Source organism: Kogia breviceps, chromosome 18 (genome assembly GCF_026419965.1).
Source record: "Kogia breviceps isolate mKogBre1 chromosome 18, mKogBre1 haplotype 1, whole genome shotgun sequence".
Taxonomy (NCBI): Eukaryota; Metazoa; Chordata; class Mammalia; order Artiodactyla; family Physeteridae; genus Kogia; species Kogia breviceps.
In genome coordinates this window covers 24,079,987-24,096,514 of record NC_081327.1, presented here as the reverse complement: position 1 = coordinate 24,096,514, position 16,528 = coordinate 24,079,987, and the positions used below count along the sequence as shown (strand labels likewise).

Genomic DNA, 16,528 nt, shown 5'->3' with positions numbered 1-16,528 from the left:
GTCATGAAGTGCCTGGGGGTAGGACGGGAATAAAGACACAGACCTACTAGAGCATGAACTTGAGGATATGGGGAGGGGGAAGGGTGGGCTGTGATGGAGTGGGAGAGTGGCATGGACATATATACACTTCCAAGCCTAAGGTGGATAGCTAGTGGGAAGCAGCCGCATAGCACAGGGAGATCAGCTCGGTGCTTTGTGACCACCTAGAGGGGTGGGATAGGGAGGGTGGGAGGGAGGAGATATGAGAACATATGTGTATGTGTAGCTGATTCACTATGTTATGGAGAGGAAACTGGCTCACCATTGTAAAGCTGTTATACTCCAATAAAGATGTTTAAAAAAATAGATAACTAATGATAACATACTGTACAGCACAGGGAACTCTATTTAATGAACTGTTGTGACCTAAATGGGAAGGAAATCCAAAAACGAGGGGATATATATATATGTATATATATATGTATATATATATATATATATACATATATATATATATATATATATATATGTATAGTCGATTCATTTTGCTGTACAATAGAAACTAACCCAACTTTGTAAAGCAACTATAATCCAATAAAAATTAATTTTTAAAAAGTGAAAAAGGGCTTCTCTGGTGGCACAGTGGTTGAGAGTCCGCCTGCCGATGCAGGGGACATGGGTTCGTGCCCCGGTCCAGGAAGAGCCCACATGCCGCAGAGCGGCTGGGCCCGTGAGCCATGGTCACTGAGCCTGTGCGTCCGGAGCCTGTGCTCCGCAACGGGAGAGGCCACAACAGTGAGAGGCCCGTGTACCGCAAAAAAAAAAAAAAAAAAAAAAACCCAGAAAAAAGTGAAAAAAAATGCAAAGGAATTATAAAGGGAGAAAAATACATGAGAAGCAGCAGAAGTGCAAGGTTTCTCTGCAGCGAAGGAAAAACAAGTCCCTTGCACTTTAATGTCAAGATTCTACCACCAAAATCCCCCTCCAATTCCCCCTCTCTGCCTCCACTCCAGAGTCCCTAGTCCAAGCCACCATCATCTCCCTCCCAGACCAATATCCCCTAAGTGCTCTTCCCAGGTTCGCCCTGCCCCCCTCCCCCCCAGGGAAAGGAGAGAGATCTTGGAGCATAAAATAAATGGTGCACTTGCTGTTTAAATACATGGGAAAGGACTTCCCTGGTGGCGCAGTGGTTAGGAATCCGCCTGCCAGTGCAAGGGACACAGGTTCGAGCCCTGGTCCGGGAGGATCCCACATGCCATGGAGCAGCTAAGCCCGTGCACCACAACTACTGAGCCCACATGCTGCAACGTCTGAAGTCCACGCGCCTAGAGCCCGTGCTCCGCAACAAGAGAAGCCACCGCAATGAGAAGCCTGCACACCGCAAGGAAGAGTAGCCCTCACTTGCCGCAACTAGAGAAAGCCCACAAGCAGCAACGAAGATCCAACACAGCCAAAAGTAACTGGCCCACCAGGTTCTGGAGGATCCAACCCTATTTTACCTGCGGGTGCCCCCCTGCCTCAGCACATTCCAGCCATGAAGGGCTGCTCTCCATTCCTGGAATACTTCTCGCTCAAACCAGGCTCAGATCACTGGCCCCCCTGGAGCTGAAGTTCTGATGACATCTGGAGATGGACATGCACCGGTCATATCACACAAATGCCTGTAAAACTGGCCCTCGTGCTGTGAGTGAGAGGGCCACAGTGCCCGCTGAGCCTGGGACCAGGGGACTTGACTCAGCAGAGAGACCAGTGAATGAATTCTTGAACAAGTCACTCCGGAACTGAGATCTGATGGATGGGCAGGAGTTAAGTCAGTGAAAAGAAAGCTACAGGAAGCAACAGCTTGTGCAAATACCCTCAGGCAGTATAAACTGGGCCAGGTGGAGGGAGGAGAAGAAAGCAGGGGATGGATCTTGCAGGTGCTGCAAGCCAAATTAAAGTTTGAATTTTATTCTGTGCATAATGCGAAGCTCTTGTAAGGTCTTAAGCAAGAGATTAACTGATGAAATTTGTAACTTGAGAAGATTACTCTGGCCACAGAGTAATTTCTCCCAACCTTCCAGCAGCTGTAGCCCCTGAAATTTAGAGAGAGGCCAGGAAGAATGTGGGAGAGACCCCACAGTTGTCAAAGGGAGAGATGACGGTAACTTGGACTAGTGACAAGGGAGATAAGAGAGACTGTATTAAAATTTCTGTGAGGCTGAAGCACAGTTGTATTCCTGTTCCTTACTCTAAGCCCTAGGTGTTATTACACCAAAAACAAAGAACCGAGGAAAACACTCCATCTTGAGTCTGTTTTTTAGACTGGTTGATGAGCCAAGTAATATGACAGGTTCAAGTGTGTCTGGTTTTGAGAGCATCCCAAGGCAAGGAAGGTCCAAACAGTCATGAGAACATATTATTTCCTCTTGCTTTTGTACAAGGGCAGAAAAGGGAGCCGGCTGCATATATAACACCCAGTACAGAGTCAAACTGCCTGGATTCAAATGCCTATTCCTACCACTTCACTTACCAGCTCTGTGGAACATTCCAGAACCTCTCTATGCTTCTCTTTCCTCATCTTTAAAATAGGAATGATAAAAATAGCAACCACTGCTGGAGTTTTAGGAAACCAGTAGACACTCTTCCTGACCCTCCTGCATTCAGCACTGAGAAATAAAAGCAGGTGTCAGACAGGTAGAGATCAAAGTGTCATCTTTATTACTGACAAAGCTGGACTGGAGGATGTGGCTGAGTGAAAATACTTCACACAGTCACTGACACAGTGGGCAACCGCAAACAGCAGATAATAACACACCTTCTCTGGGGGCAGGGTGGCCCAACCCAGCACTGATCCTTCTCAGAAAGTCAGTGTCAGTGGGGTCAGAGAAGTTCTTCTCTTGCCCTGGGGGAGAGTGGGTGAGGCGCACTGCACGTGGTCTTCCACAGTCAGCCCTGCTGGAGAAAAGGGTAGGAATTCACTGCCTGCCCTCACAATGAAAATATGAGAAGGGGAAATAAGTGATTCCCTCAACACCCTCTCATGGGTTGTTATGGAGATTAGAGAAAACAAACAGGTACAGTATCTGGAATATAGACTCCGTGAAGGTCTCATCCCTGGTGCTAACTGTCCTCGGTGGTGAGGCCAGCCAGGTAGGCAAGACTGGCCAAGTGATGGAAGTTGTGGTTCAGAAACTACAGGAAGCAAGGGAGTTTCCTAAAAGGGGATTTCTCTCTCTCTCCCTCTCTCTCCTTGTTCCCTACACTCAGGAAACCTTGAGAGTTCCCTAAAGGGAAATGCTGACCAGATATGAACTGGCAAGTGTTCTAAACAGGGAAAAAAATCGCAAAGCTGTGTCTCTGGCGATACACCAAACCAGTGACTTCTGAACTCAGTCTAAAGGCCCAATTTTCTTCTGTGGTTGTGTGTATGAACTACTAGTGTTGTTTTAGGGCAGGTTTCTTGGGGGGAAGGGGAAGGAGCTGTAGTGTGTTTTTCAAAGCAGCCTCTTCTCAGCCCTAATAATTAAGCAATTAAGACTCACCAGCAGGGAAGTTGCTGGGAGCAAAAAGGAACCACCCTGGGGAAAGCCCTGTCCAATCACTGAACAATAGCAATTCCATTTAAGGTGAGTGCACCAGGAAAACAGGAAATAACATGTTGTGTTGACTCCTGCTCTGGGTGCAGTCTATCTGCAAGGCCACACTCTCCACCTGACCTGCCTCAGCCAATCTCAGGTCATCTACCTGATGGAGGAAGGCTGCTGGCTGTGTGGACACCCAGGGAAAAGCCCAGGGGAGCAGGAAGTTGTCAGTCTGTGAGCCTAGTGGTTCTTTTCCCTGTGCTGAGTCATCCTTTGGTGGGGCACCAGGGGACCACACCTGTCTGAATTTCTGAGGCATATGGAAAACCCCAGCAGCCCGGATCCTTGAGAAGTTTTACCTTGGGTAATCCCTCTTACCCAGACCGTTCCCATTCGGCTTTTCCAACTGCAACATCTTTAGTTCCCCTTCATTCTCCTCAAGGAGGAATCTATACAGTGGGAGGGGGCTCCCAGGCCCATAAATTCAGTATGGTTGCATAATCCACACAAAGCTTTTCTGTGAAAATGGAGCCTTAAATATATTGCTAATTTAACAATAATAATAGCTAATATTTAATGATCATTTACTGTGTCCAGGTACTATCTTAATTTTCACAGTAGGAAGTACTGTTGTTACCCACATTTCCAGATGAGAAATTACGACTTAGACAAGTTAAGTAATATGCCCATGATCCCTAACTATCTACTCTACCCACAATATTTAGCCCAGAGAAAGGAAACCACTATATTCCACAATCTGTTTTCATGGACTCAGAGAACATAATATCTGGAAAAGACTTCGGAGATAACTAGAGCAACCCTTGAATTTACAGATGGGAAAACAGACCTGGAGAGGGCTTAGGGTGTACTTGCCCAAGTACCCCACTAAAATGATGGAGGAGCCCTTGGTCCCACACTTCTTGTACCTCTTCTATAACATTCTCCTCCTCCCTTCCCAGAAGAAAACACTCTCTTGATCTTTCCTTAATCATTTCTTTGCTTTTCAATTCTCCATACACATTATTCCCATTTTCTTCTCTTCCTGTTACCATTTTTACTGAAAAAACAACGGAAAGCAAAGGAAAGGGAGAGAGAGAGAGAAAGAGAGAGAGACAGAGAGACAGAGACAGAGACAGAGGTGGGGGAGGGATCGAGGGAGGAAGAGAAAAAAACATCTATCAATAAATGAGAAGCTGGATAACTCAGTTTGCTAGAGTGCTATATTGGGCTTCAAGATGTCTGAAAGCAAGCCAAATCCCTTGTGTGACACTGGGTCAGTCCCGCCTACTGGCTCGGAGCCTCAATTTCACCATCTGTAAAACCATAAATTCATTATCCACCAGGCCACGCAAAAGCGTCGTGGCCAGCCATCGTTGGGCCCTCAACAAACATGGCGACTGTGCGTGACGTACACTTTCGTCGCCTCCGCGCCCCCCCCAGGGGGTGGCGACTCTCAATGACGGCGGTGGGCGGGACGCATGCGCGGCGGCGGGGCCCGGCCCGCGGCGGCGGCGGCGGCGGCGGCGGCGGCGGCGAAGGGGCTTTTTACCCGCAGTTGCCCTGCTGCGGCTGCCGCGGCGGGATGGTGTAGCCGGGCCTCCGGCTAGGCGGCAGAACGCGGGCCGGGGCAAGGCGGCCTGCAGGGCCGACGCCGCCTGACGGGCTCGGGTACAGGGGCAGCACGCTGAGGGGGCGTCGCCGCCGCCGGCCCCCGGCGCCGCCGCGGGAGGCCGCGCCCGCCATGGCGGCCCGGGCGGTACTGGACGAGTTCACGGCGCCCGCCGAGAAGGCGGCGCTGCTGGAACGGAGCCGCGGCCGCATCGAGGGCCTGTTCGGCGTGAGCCTGGCCGTGCTTGGCGCGCTCGGGGCTGAGGAACCGCTCCCTGCGCGCATCTGGCTGCAGCTCCGCGGGGCGCAAGAGGCGGTGCACAGCGCCAAGGTGAGTCCGGCCGCCGCCCCCGCGCGATCGCCTTCCCCAGCCCGGCCCCCGCGGCCTTCTGTCGATCGGGGTCCCTGGGCGTCCCCACCCCCTTCTTCCCTGCCCTTCCTGTGCTGACCGAGCCAGGCGCGGTGGTGAGAGCGCGGTCTCCCGAGCCTCCGCTCTAGAGCCATGTGACCTTGGGCTAGCGGTTTCATCCCGGGCGCCTCAGTTTCCCCATTTGTAAAGTGGCGCTGACGAAAGCAGCTGACTCGGAAGGCTGTCGGGAGGATTGGAGTAGGTGATGTGCGTAGAACGCAGAGCTTAGTGGCTGGCAGGCACGGAGTGAAAGCGCTGAGAGTGTTGCCTGTTACCTTTCCCCCCAGCCCGCGGGCTGGTGCGCAGGGCCTGATGGCTGGGCCCGCAGCCTCCTGGCCTACCACCTCATCCACTTACCTCTTCCCAGGTCTCCGCTACAGGGATTCTGAACCTCTTGGGGATGTCAGACGCCTCTGAGAATCTGACAAAACCATCACAGTAGTACAATACTCAGAGAATATCAAGAAGAGATAGGGGTGATTAATAATAGTGTTAAAAATAGCATTATTCCTTGTATTGATTTTGTGTACCACTAACATTTATCGAACGGTTGTAGCACATCAGACGTTGTGTTCAATACTTCGGAAGGGTTATCGAATTCAGTCCTTAAAAAATCCAGTGAGACAGATTTTATTATCTTCCTGTTTTTAACAGCTGGGGAAACTGAAACTTTCGAAGAGGTGACTCACCTTCTCTCTAAATCAGCATTTCACACTTAGACTGACTTCGGGCACCTTCAGCTACTCCCTTCTCTTCCCAAGCCCAAATACTGCAAGAGTACTTCCTCCCCCTCCCGGGGAGTCAAGTTCCTCCAGGTTTTCCCATCGCGTAAGTGGGAGAGCCAGGATTCAGACCGAGGGAGTTTGTTTCCAGAGACCTTGGTCTTGATACCTGTCTCCCAAATGCTGAGCACTGGGGGTGGGGATCCATTTTTGGCGTCGTACTTCAGAAATTTCACAGTGCCCTTGAAGAATCTGATTAGCTGTGACTCTTGATTTTCTTAGATTAAAAAAGAAGCCTGTAGGCTTGCTTTTACCGTGCTTAGAGGATATAGGACACTTAACTGTATGATTCTTCTCCACAGCTTAACTTAAAGCACTGCAGATGTTGAATCAAGTTTGCTTTCCTGTTCTTGATTTTTTTGAACCAGGTGTCTGGTCTAACTCCTTCCCAGTCCCCTCCTTGTTTTCTCCCCAGGTACCCAATTTCTTCCCCCTCCCCAGGGCTAAAAAGTTTTACATGACTAAGTCCTATTATGGCTTCTGAAAGTCTCTTACATGCATTCATTCCTTCCTTTTCCATTATTTTTGCAGCACTTAAGACCTTTCTTGGTATGTGCCCTCTCCCTTATTTCATTGCCTTCCCTCCCTCCCCAGTACAACTTGCATTAGACTAATCCTCCCACAAAAAGTCATTCTCCTGCCCTGCAATCTAGTAGAGCCTCCTGTTGCCTATCTCATTCACTCTAAGCTTTTCTGATTTACAAAACACTTGTTTATTCAACCCCACTTTATTTTCCTAATTCTCTGCCTTAGCAGCTCTCAGCTTAAATCTCCACTATAGTCTGACTAGTCTCACTGCTTTTATTGTGTACTCTGCCTGATCCCAGTTCAGCTTTACTCAAGGCTCATTGCAAGCATGGAAAGTGCTTTTGCTGTACAGAAAAACCCTGCTGGACCCTCCCAATTCCACTTGCCTTGCTTGTCCCTGCCATGCAGTTCAGCATAAGCTAATTGGAAAAGGTGTGTCTTACAGTGTCTTGGTAGTATGTGTCACCTGCCCGTTTATCTTTTTGATGTGTGCTACTTATAATCCAACCCTCCCACTTAATAAGAAATCCTTTTTTTCCCCTTTGAGATTTATGGGAAAAAGTTGAATGCCATACTCAAGGGCTTTTTGTTTTTGTTTTGGAGTTTGTTTTACATTCTTTTAAGGAAGAGAAAACCATTAACTTGATTTTTAAAAATTAAGAACAGAGGGAAGGGGCTTCCCAGGTGGCACAGTGGTTAAGAATCCGCCTGCCAATGCAGGGGACATGGGTTCGAGCCATGGTCTGGGAAGATCCCACATGCCTCGCACCAACTAAGCCCATGCACCACAACTACTGAGTCTGCGCTCTAGAGCCCACAAGCCACAACTACCGAAGCCCGTGTGCCTAGAGCCCGTGCTCCGCAACAAGAGAAGCCCGTGCACCACAACAAAGAGTAGCCCCCGCTTGCCGCAACTAGAGAAAGCCCGCACGCAGCAACGAAGACCCAACAGAGACAAAAAAAAAAAAAATTAAATTTAAAAAAAAAAGGAACAGAAGGGAATTCCCTGGCGGTCCAGCGGTTAGGACTCTGTGCTTCCACTGCAGGGGGTACGGCTTCGATCCCTGGTCAGGGAACTAAGATCCGGCATGTCCCATAGTGTGGCTAAAAAAAAAAAAAAAAAAAATTAAGAACAGGAGAACAGTCTTCAACGTCTACAATATTTTAAGTTAAGCTGTGGAGGAGAAGAGGTTTGGGGGAAGGAAGATTTCGAGTAAGGACTTTTTAAAACTAGCTGGTAGAGTCTCCAAGTACTTTGTGGGTCCCATCAAGTGGTTCATGTTGTTTTCCTCCTTTAAAAATGTTAATTCACTACCCTTTAGCAAATGCTTGAGTAGAGGAGAATGTGGAGGTTTAGTTAATTAGGGCTCCATTCGCTGGAGAGAGGTGAGATGGGGCTACTGGTAGAAAGTGATAATGTCCTGGGAAGTTTTTGATTTTTTTTTAAAGAGGCACATGCTCTTGAGTGACCACTTTTGTCAAAGGGGAAATTTGTTGGAGGAAGCAGTACATCAGCTGGGCTTTGAAGATCTGGGAAGATTCCCAGGTAGAGGTGGTTGCAAGCAAGGGCCTTGAAGCCAGAACAACATGGAGTGTCTGGGTAGGAAGAGTCATGCTGCCCTGTGAGAGATGAAGCCTCCAGGGACCCAAATGCTGTGCTAAGGCCGCTGGGCCTTAGCAGTAGGGAGTCGGTGAGGATTTGGGAGAGGAAGGATTTGCTTGAAACTCTGTATTTGAAGACAGGCAGACCCAGCTGTGGAAGGAACATTGTTCCAGTTTAGAACTGGACATGGGTGGGGTGACACGGTTTTCACTGGGACTTGGCAACTGAGTGGATGCAGGGATTGAGGGAGAGGTTTGAAGCCCTGATGTCAGGAAGGATGGTGGATACATTGTTTGACCTGTAGGTTGGTGGGACCGGGTAGCCGATACTTAAAGAAAACTTCTGTGCCAGGAAGTACACTAGCTATTGCCTCTGGACCTCAAGGAACGCACAGCCTAGTAGGGGAGACAGTTGGAAACAACATTTAAGAGTTGAAGTATGTGCAAGTAATATAGGAGAGGAAGGGTTGTTCTGCCCAGCGGGACGCTGGAGGATGAATGAGAGTTTTCCAGAAGGAAGAGCACGTGCAAAATCACAGGGATATGAAGTAGTCCCGTTTTTTCATGGATTCCTCAAGTGAAGGACAGGAATCGGGGAAGGTACCAGCTCACAAAGCACGTGCGACCTGCTCAAGAACAGGGATTTTACCAAGCAGGGAGGCAGCGGAGAGTAATGGAAGGTTGTAAGAACACCAGTGATGCTGTCAGATTTACATTTCAATGCCTCCATCATCAGGTCCATTGCTGGCTACTGATGATATAAATATAGAAATCGCGGACAAGTGTTTAGAACTTCTATAGCAATGTGACATTACTACAAGGGCTAGAGAAGCAATGTCTGAAAGTGAGAGGGAAACCAAAGCCAGCATTGTCCATAGGGGTCCAGTGGGAGGGGACTGAAGTCCAAGGTGGCAGACATCATGGAAACAAAGGAAGTTGAGGATTGAATGTCAGAGAAGAAGTGGAGGCACTGACTATGAGCTGCCTCATTCACAAAGAAATCAAAGATTCAAAGCAGGGGTGGGATCCTTGGAGTCTGGCATGGGTGAGGAGAGACAAGGCTGAAGAGATCTCAGTCCTGAGGAGTGCAAAGAGTTAGATCCTTCCCTTAGATCAAAGAGCCACCGGGACTAGGTGGGGGACTGCATAGGGAAGTGGCTGGTGGGTCGGAAGGAACGGGGAACCGAGGTGCTCACGCCCTGTGGGAGAGGGCAGATGCTCATGTTCAGTATCAGCTGGTTACACAGTATGGGCCTGGTGGTATCTGATCTTCTCACCCAAGGGAAGCCAGAAGCCTGCACTTTATAATGGGAAATCGGTTTTGTTTCATTTTGTTTAAGAGGCAACTAATTTATGTTTTAAAACCATGTATGCTGTGAATTACATCTCAGTAAAAGTTTTGCACTAATACATTCTTTTTAAAGTACATATTCTAAAAAAAGAAAAATAGAAAGCATCCACATATGCTAAACAAAACATGGCAGTGCACCAGATTCAGCTTTTGGACTGCCTTTTTAGGACCTCTGCTTTACGTAGTAGGAGACAAGATGAGTGAGGATACACATTTTTTTCCCCATTTGGTGAAGAGGGCAATTAATGGCCTATAGTACTGTCTTAGTAAAGTGGGATGCCAGTTTATGCCCAGAGAGGGAGGGTGAGAACTTGAAGACAGTGCAATATGTCAACACAGATACAGTGGAACTGTTGGAATTGCATTAGAAAAAAACAAAAAAGGACTGTGGACTTGAAGTGAGGGCCAGGGAAGGTTAGGTGGTTTGAATTTATAGTATCACTTGATCCAGAAATTCTCAAGTAGGTGATGATTTCCCCCACTCAGGATGTTGGTGAAGCCAGCACATAAAGACTAAAGGAATCTGAGGTGCAATTGAGCAAGGCAAAATGGGGCCCAGGAACTGTTTCTGAATGGTCAGCCTTATTTGGGCTAGAACAGTCCAAAAATATGCAAGACTTACCTTCTACTGTTAGTGAACTAATAGCTTGAGAGGTTCAGACTGGAGAGGAGGCAGGTGAAGGCAGAAGGGCATAATGAACTGTAAGAATAAAGGAAGGGACAGGACCTTAGACCGTGTCCCCTTCTAGACTCAGGGAATCATGCAGGCAGAGGACAGTTTCAGTAAGTGTTGGAGAATTCTAGAGGTGGTAGTTAGAGAGGCATTTCATAGATCAGAATCTTGGATCTGGCGGAATTCTGAGAACCAGTGGGTGGTACCTCAGTGATAATGGGTGAAGTGGAAGCGTTCCTTTTAACTTAGAGAAGTGAGAGGCTAAAGGATGGACATGTGAGGCATCTAGAGATAGTGCAGTGCTGAGATCATGGCAGTCCATAGCAGGGAATTGGGTGCTAGAGTTAGTTGGTGAGCTAGGAGCCTGTCCTGGAGGTTAACAAACAAAAGAAGAGTAATTGGAAGTGAACAGCATGGCTACTTGTATGGTTTCTCCCTGAACCTTTAGGGTACTGAATTTGCTACCTACAGCTGCCCATCAGGTGGTGTTATTTCAGGCATTACTTCATGGCAGTGAATAGCCACCGTGAAGCACAGCCAGTGACCTACCAAGAACACCAATCTGGAGGACTTATAAGGAGAGTAATTCGGAGGACTCATCAGTCTTAAACATTGAAATTATAATACACCTGAGAAACTGTGGTAAGGTAGACTAACAGCCAGTCTGCTTTTAATTTGAGAGGAAAAGAAGAGAGGGTCTTATGAAGAGTTGATGATTGTACTTTACCTGAGTTTTTGCTTGCATATTTGTGGAGTAAGAGAGGAGAAAGATATGGGTAAAGAAAACGCAATTCCAGTAGAAGTGGCCTGTTAATTCACTGACTTCAGAGGGTTAAGATGGACCTTACATTGTTTTATTTCCTTTTCCGTTAGAAGAACTCGGTACCTGGTTTCATGAATGAATTCTTGAACAGTAGATTTGTTCATGGAGGAAATAATTTATAGATGTAATACTGGTTAGTGACAGAGTTTTTTGTTTTGATTTTACCAGAAAGGAGGTTGGAGGCCTTTTTGCTTTTTCTAGAATGATAGTTTTAAACTCACCATGGTTGTGAAAATCATCTTCTTAAGAAACAGAGGTTTGTTCAGTCTCTTTTATGGTTAATATTTTGGGGTTATACCAGAATGTTGAAATAAGGGATATGCACGCTGATGATACTAGGGTCAAAGTGGTTGCTCATGACTGTAGTTTCCTCTTCCCTATTTGTTTACCAGCTAGTATTACAGGGTTTTAATTAAATCAGGGACAACATCTTGTTCTATGTTGACTTTTTACTAAATTAATATAATTGTATGAAGTTAGAAGTCTTGCATTTCAGAAACAAAATTATAGGAGGGAAATCCTCAGTAATTAATTAAATAGCTGTTTTTATAAAAATAAGTTATGTCATATGGAAACAACATAGGAAAATCCTTTTGTTTAAAGAAACTGAATTATTTCTTTTAATTGTTAATTTAAGAGGTTCCTTTGGACTTAGAGAAAGTTTTGTTCAGTCTTACTGCTGACAGAATTACTTTAATTGATGAATAAGAACTGTGTGGATTCACATCTGAATTTTCTATGTAAAAGTCATTTGTGATTATGACACCTTTTCATCAAAAATCCCTATCTACCAGTCATCTGGGATCTTTATCCATTCTTGAACCTACATGTTTAGTTCACAATATGTTTCATTATTAACCCTGGTATTTTAAAAATTAAGATAATAAAGTCATTACTTTATTATAATAGGTTAATGCAGATGATATATCTCTAACAGTTAGGCTGATAGATAGATCAGGATTTGGCTGCAGTGATAGAAATTATACAAAATGGTTTTAGTTTTCTTTCACTCAATAAAAAGTCTTAAGGTGAACAACAGTCCAAGGCTGAGCAGTGGTTAGGAGCTGTCAGGGTGAAGGTCTCTGCAGTTCTTTTGGCCTTTCCCTCATGGTCACAGAATACCTACTGCAGCTCCAGCCATCAAGTCTCTATTTCGAGAAGGAAGGTAGAAGCCACAACACCTTTCTACAACTCCCCAGCAGACTTTTTCTTATCTCTTTTTGACCAGAACTATGTCATATGGCCAATACATGCAGGAAAAAGAGCTAGGAAATGTTCAGTTTTAACTAGATACATTGCTGCCCTGAACAAAATCTGGGTTCTGTTTGTTAAAGAAGCAGAACATGGATATTGGTAGACAATAGGAACGACTGCCACATCATATTTTCTACTTCTCAAAATATGCCTTGAATCCTCACCTTTTTTTTGCGGTACACGGGCCTCTCACTGCTGTGGCCTCTCCCATTGCGGAGCAAAGGCTCAGCGGCCATGGCTCACAGGCCCAGCCCCTCCGCAGCATGTGGGATCTTACTGGACCAGAACACGAACTCGTGTCCCCTGCATCAGCAGGCGGATTCTCAACCACTGTGCCACCAGGGAAGCCCCTCGCCATTTTTTTAGTTTTGTTTTTGTAAATAGGAATTTTTTTAATGAGCACTTTATATTTGGTTGTTTTTTGTTTTTAATTAAAGTGTAATTCCTAAAGATACAAGGTGAGCACATGTCAAGCATTTATTTATAACTCATTTTTGAGGGAACTAGCTGGATAGGAAAACTGGTTCATGGAACAGTACAGGAAATGAATATAGGTACTGAAAAAGAATGTTGAAATAAGACTGCTAGAATGGATACAAAACTTGTTCATGAAACAGTAATTTGGAGGGTTATCACAGAAATCATCTGTGTCTTTACTGGACAAAAATATGCAAGTTAAATGTGTAATTTCACAGATTCTGGGCCTTTTTCAATATAAATAGTATGTCAAACAAAAAAACACATTCTCCTAGAGCATACAAACGTGTGCGAACTTTTTCTGTAAAGAGCCAGGTGATAAATATTTTCAGACTTTATTAACCATACAGGGTCTCTGTTTCATATTCTTCTTTGTTTTTGCTTTTTATAGCCCTTTAAAAGGTAAAAACAATTCTTAGGGCCCATACAAAAATAGTTTGAAGGCTGGATTTACACTGTCCAGTGTGTTGCCACTACCACATGTGGCTGTTTAATTAAAATTCAATGAAATTAAATATTCATTTCCTCACTTGTGTTTCACGTGCTCAGTGGCCATATGTAGCTATTTGATACCAATTTGGACAGTGCAGATATAGAACATATGTCATTACAGAAAGTTCTATTGGATAGTGCTGCCCTAGCTATGAAATAGTCCTTGTTGGGCCTGCTAGACAGTTCTCTAGTGTGACACTGAGAGAGCATACAGCTATTCTTTTACCTTACTTCCAGAGTTTCTGTAATTTGTGTTAATTGTGCCCTTGTAGTTACAGATAGCCTCAAGGATTACTCTTGATCACACACACACACACACACACATGCATGTAGACTAGCCTGATTGTATATATATAGAGTATGGCAGGAGGTATTAGCAATTACTAAGACAAGAGAATTATCCTCTTTGGAAATTTCTTAAGGTTACCTTTTCAGTAGCTGGGTGGTTTTCATTTGTTTTTGTTTTTAGTTGCCTCTTTTGTCTCTTCTATTTTAAAGCTAGGAAACAAATCTCTAAAAAAAGTCAAGAAAATCATCTCTACATATTTCACCTGTAGCATTTATACATTTGGATGAATTCTTCGCTCCTCAAGATTCCCAAAATATGCTAAAATTTCTCTCCTGCCAGGAAGGGACTTTCCTTATACTGCATATGCCACAGAGTAGGTACCAGAGCAGTATCCTGAGTTGGTTCCATACATGAACTACAGTCCTTGTGTTTTTTTTTTTTTTTTTTTTTTTTTTTTTTGTGGTACGCGGGCCTCTCACTGTCGTGGCCTCTCCCGTTCCCGTTGCGGAGCACAGGCTCCGGACGCACAGCCTCAGCAGCCATGGCTCACGGGCCCAGCCGCTCCGCAGCATGTGGGATCTTCCCGGACCGGGGCACGAACCCGTGACGCCTGCACCAGCAGGCGGATTCTCAACCACTGCGCCACCAGGGAAGCCCAGTCCTTGTGTTTTAATAGTAACCTTGCCATACCTGATTGAGATTTAGTCTTAAATATGACATTCTAATTATGGTCTGTGTAGCACAATGAATTTGTCTAAGTTTGTCCTAGTAAAAGGGAGGACAGATTCTTAATGATCCTGTGCAAGTAACTACATTGCCATGAAAAGTAAAGAGACTCAGTAGAAGTAGACCAAGCCTCCCTTTTGATTTGACACAGTTAATAAGTGTTTGCAATTTAAGAAATTCAGAGTAACCCAATGAAATTAATAGTGTTAGCATCCTTATAAGGTGAAAGACAAATCTTTGTGATTGATTGCCTGGGGACATTTGCCAAACATCAAAGATAGTTTAGGTGTAAAAGACATTCAGAGTGGTATACTACATAGCAATAGAAAAGAACAAATGACTGAGACATGCAGTAATGTGGATGAATCTCAAAAACAGTATGCCAAGTGAAAAAAGCCATAAACAAAAGAGTGCATACTAATTCTATATGTGACATACTAAGCAAGGCAAGAATTGTGTAATTATAGTGGGAAAAAATCAGAATAATTAGAACAGAGCAACTGGAAAAAGACATTAAATACAGACTGGGTATTAGATGATACTAAGGAATTGTTGTTCATTTCCTTGGGCGCAATAATGACATTGTGGTTATACTGAAAAGAAAAATGTATAATGTGTGTGTTTATGCTTGGCGTCTCTCACTTGGAAATTAGCCATGTATCCAAAGAGTGTCTGTTAGTTAACCATTTACTGTTGGTCCAACCAAGGTCTTAAAGTTAACTAAGGATGTTGGTAATTATGCTTAAGCTGACAACTACTGAGCAACATAACTTCTGATATCAAAAATGTAGCAGTGTTCTAATTCAATTTAGTTTAATGTATAAATTTTTATTTTTCATAATCAGTCTCTTCGTGAAAGAAAACTCTTAAGTTAAAAAATCTTATGTTGCATTGTACTCTGCACTGATAAAATCAGAGAAAGGCCATCTATTTTTAAGTTAGCATTAAAATTATCAAGTCAGATTGATTTGTCCAAGGTGTTTTTTTGTTTGTTTGTTTGTTTGTTTTTGCCATGTCTTGTGGCCTGCAGGATCTTAGTTCCCCAACCAGGGGACCAGGGAGTGAACCTGGGCCACAGAATGCACTGCTTCCTAACCACTGGACGGCCAGGGAATTCCCTAAGGATTATTTTTATTACATGAATTTGGATTCTAAATACAGATGCCTTTGAAGTTTCAGCTTCTATGCATTTTGCGTTCTTTCTCTTTTGTCCTTAAAAAGCTAACACATTATAAGTTTGGGTGTTTAGTTTCTTTATTTTCTAGGAGTTCTAGAAATATGGATTTATGTAAAAGCTTGTTCTCTATAAACCAATTCGAACAGAAATTCTTTAAGAAACTTTATTATCTACTTTATTAATAACCCCTGAGATAGGAATATATTTCACATTCACACCATGAAGAAGTAAAGGCTTTTTCTCATTTATAGAGACAAACACACAGAGAGCTTTCAGCTTTGGTTCCCTAATTGTAGCCACAGGTCGAAAGTAATCCAAAAACACAAAACTGGAAGGGCTATTCTTCTGTCAGTAGTCCTGAGACATGTTCTTGCACAAACAGAAGAACAGAAAAGACTACAACCAGATTTTCCTGTAGTCTCTCATGCCCAGAAAGTGGATCCCTGTTATCTGGTGACAGATCGCCACATGGTCAGACTGTAAAACTCAGATTCCTGCAGACTAGATTCATGTGTGAGACTGACCTGGTAGTCTGTAGCCACTTGGTCCCTGAGGCAGTGTGGGAACGGACATGTGGCAAAGAACCATAAAGTGAAAACACAAATCAGAAGGGAAAAGAACAGGGTAACAGCACTAGTAAAATTCACTTCATGCTTGGGATTCACCCTAGGAGCCAAAAGTAGGTAAGCTTGGGCTCCCAGAGCCAATGAGGTACCCTTCTTGGGCCACTCAGTTTAATAGCTCCAAGCTTTCTCACTTGGACATCTCCATTGGTCCTACAAGACTGCCAAAGTG

The 16,528-nt window shown here is 44.7% G+C and overlaps 1 protein-coding gene across 1 annotated transcript in view; it reads left to right on the top strand.

Annotated features, from left to right (window-relative positions):
* The first annotated feature begins 5,037 nt into the window (after positions 1 to 5,037).
* N4BP1 (NEDD4 binding protein 1) overlaps positions 5,038 to 16,528 on the top strand; it is a 49,066-nt gene continuing 37,575 nt past the window's right edge. The window contains exon 1 of the mRNA XM_059044324.2: positions 5,038 to 5,481. Within this exon, the coding sequence (XP_058900307.1) occupies positions 5,284 to 5,481 (198 nt within the window). The 5' untranslated portion in view covers positions 5,038 to 5,283. The remainder of the gene's footprint in view (positions 5,482 to 16,528) is intronic.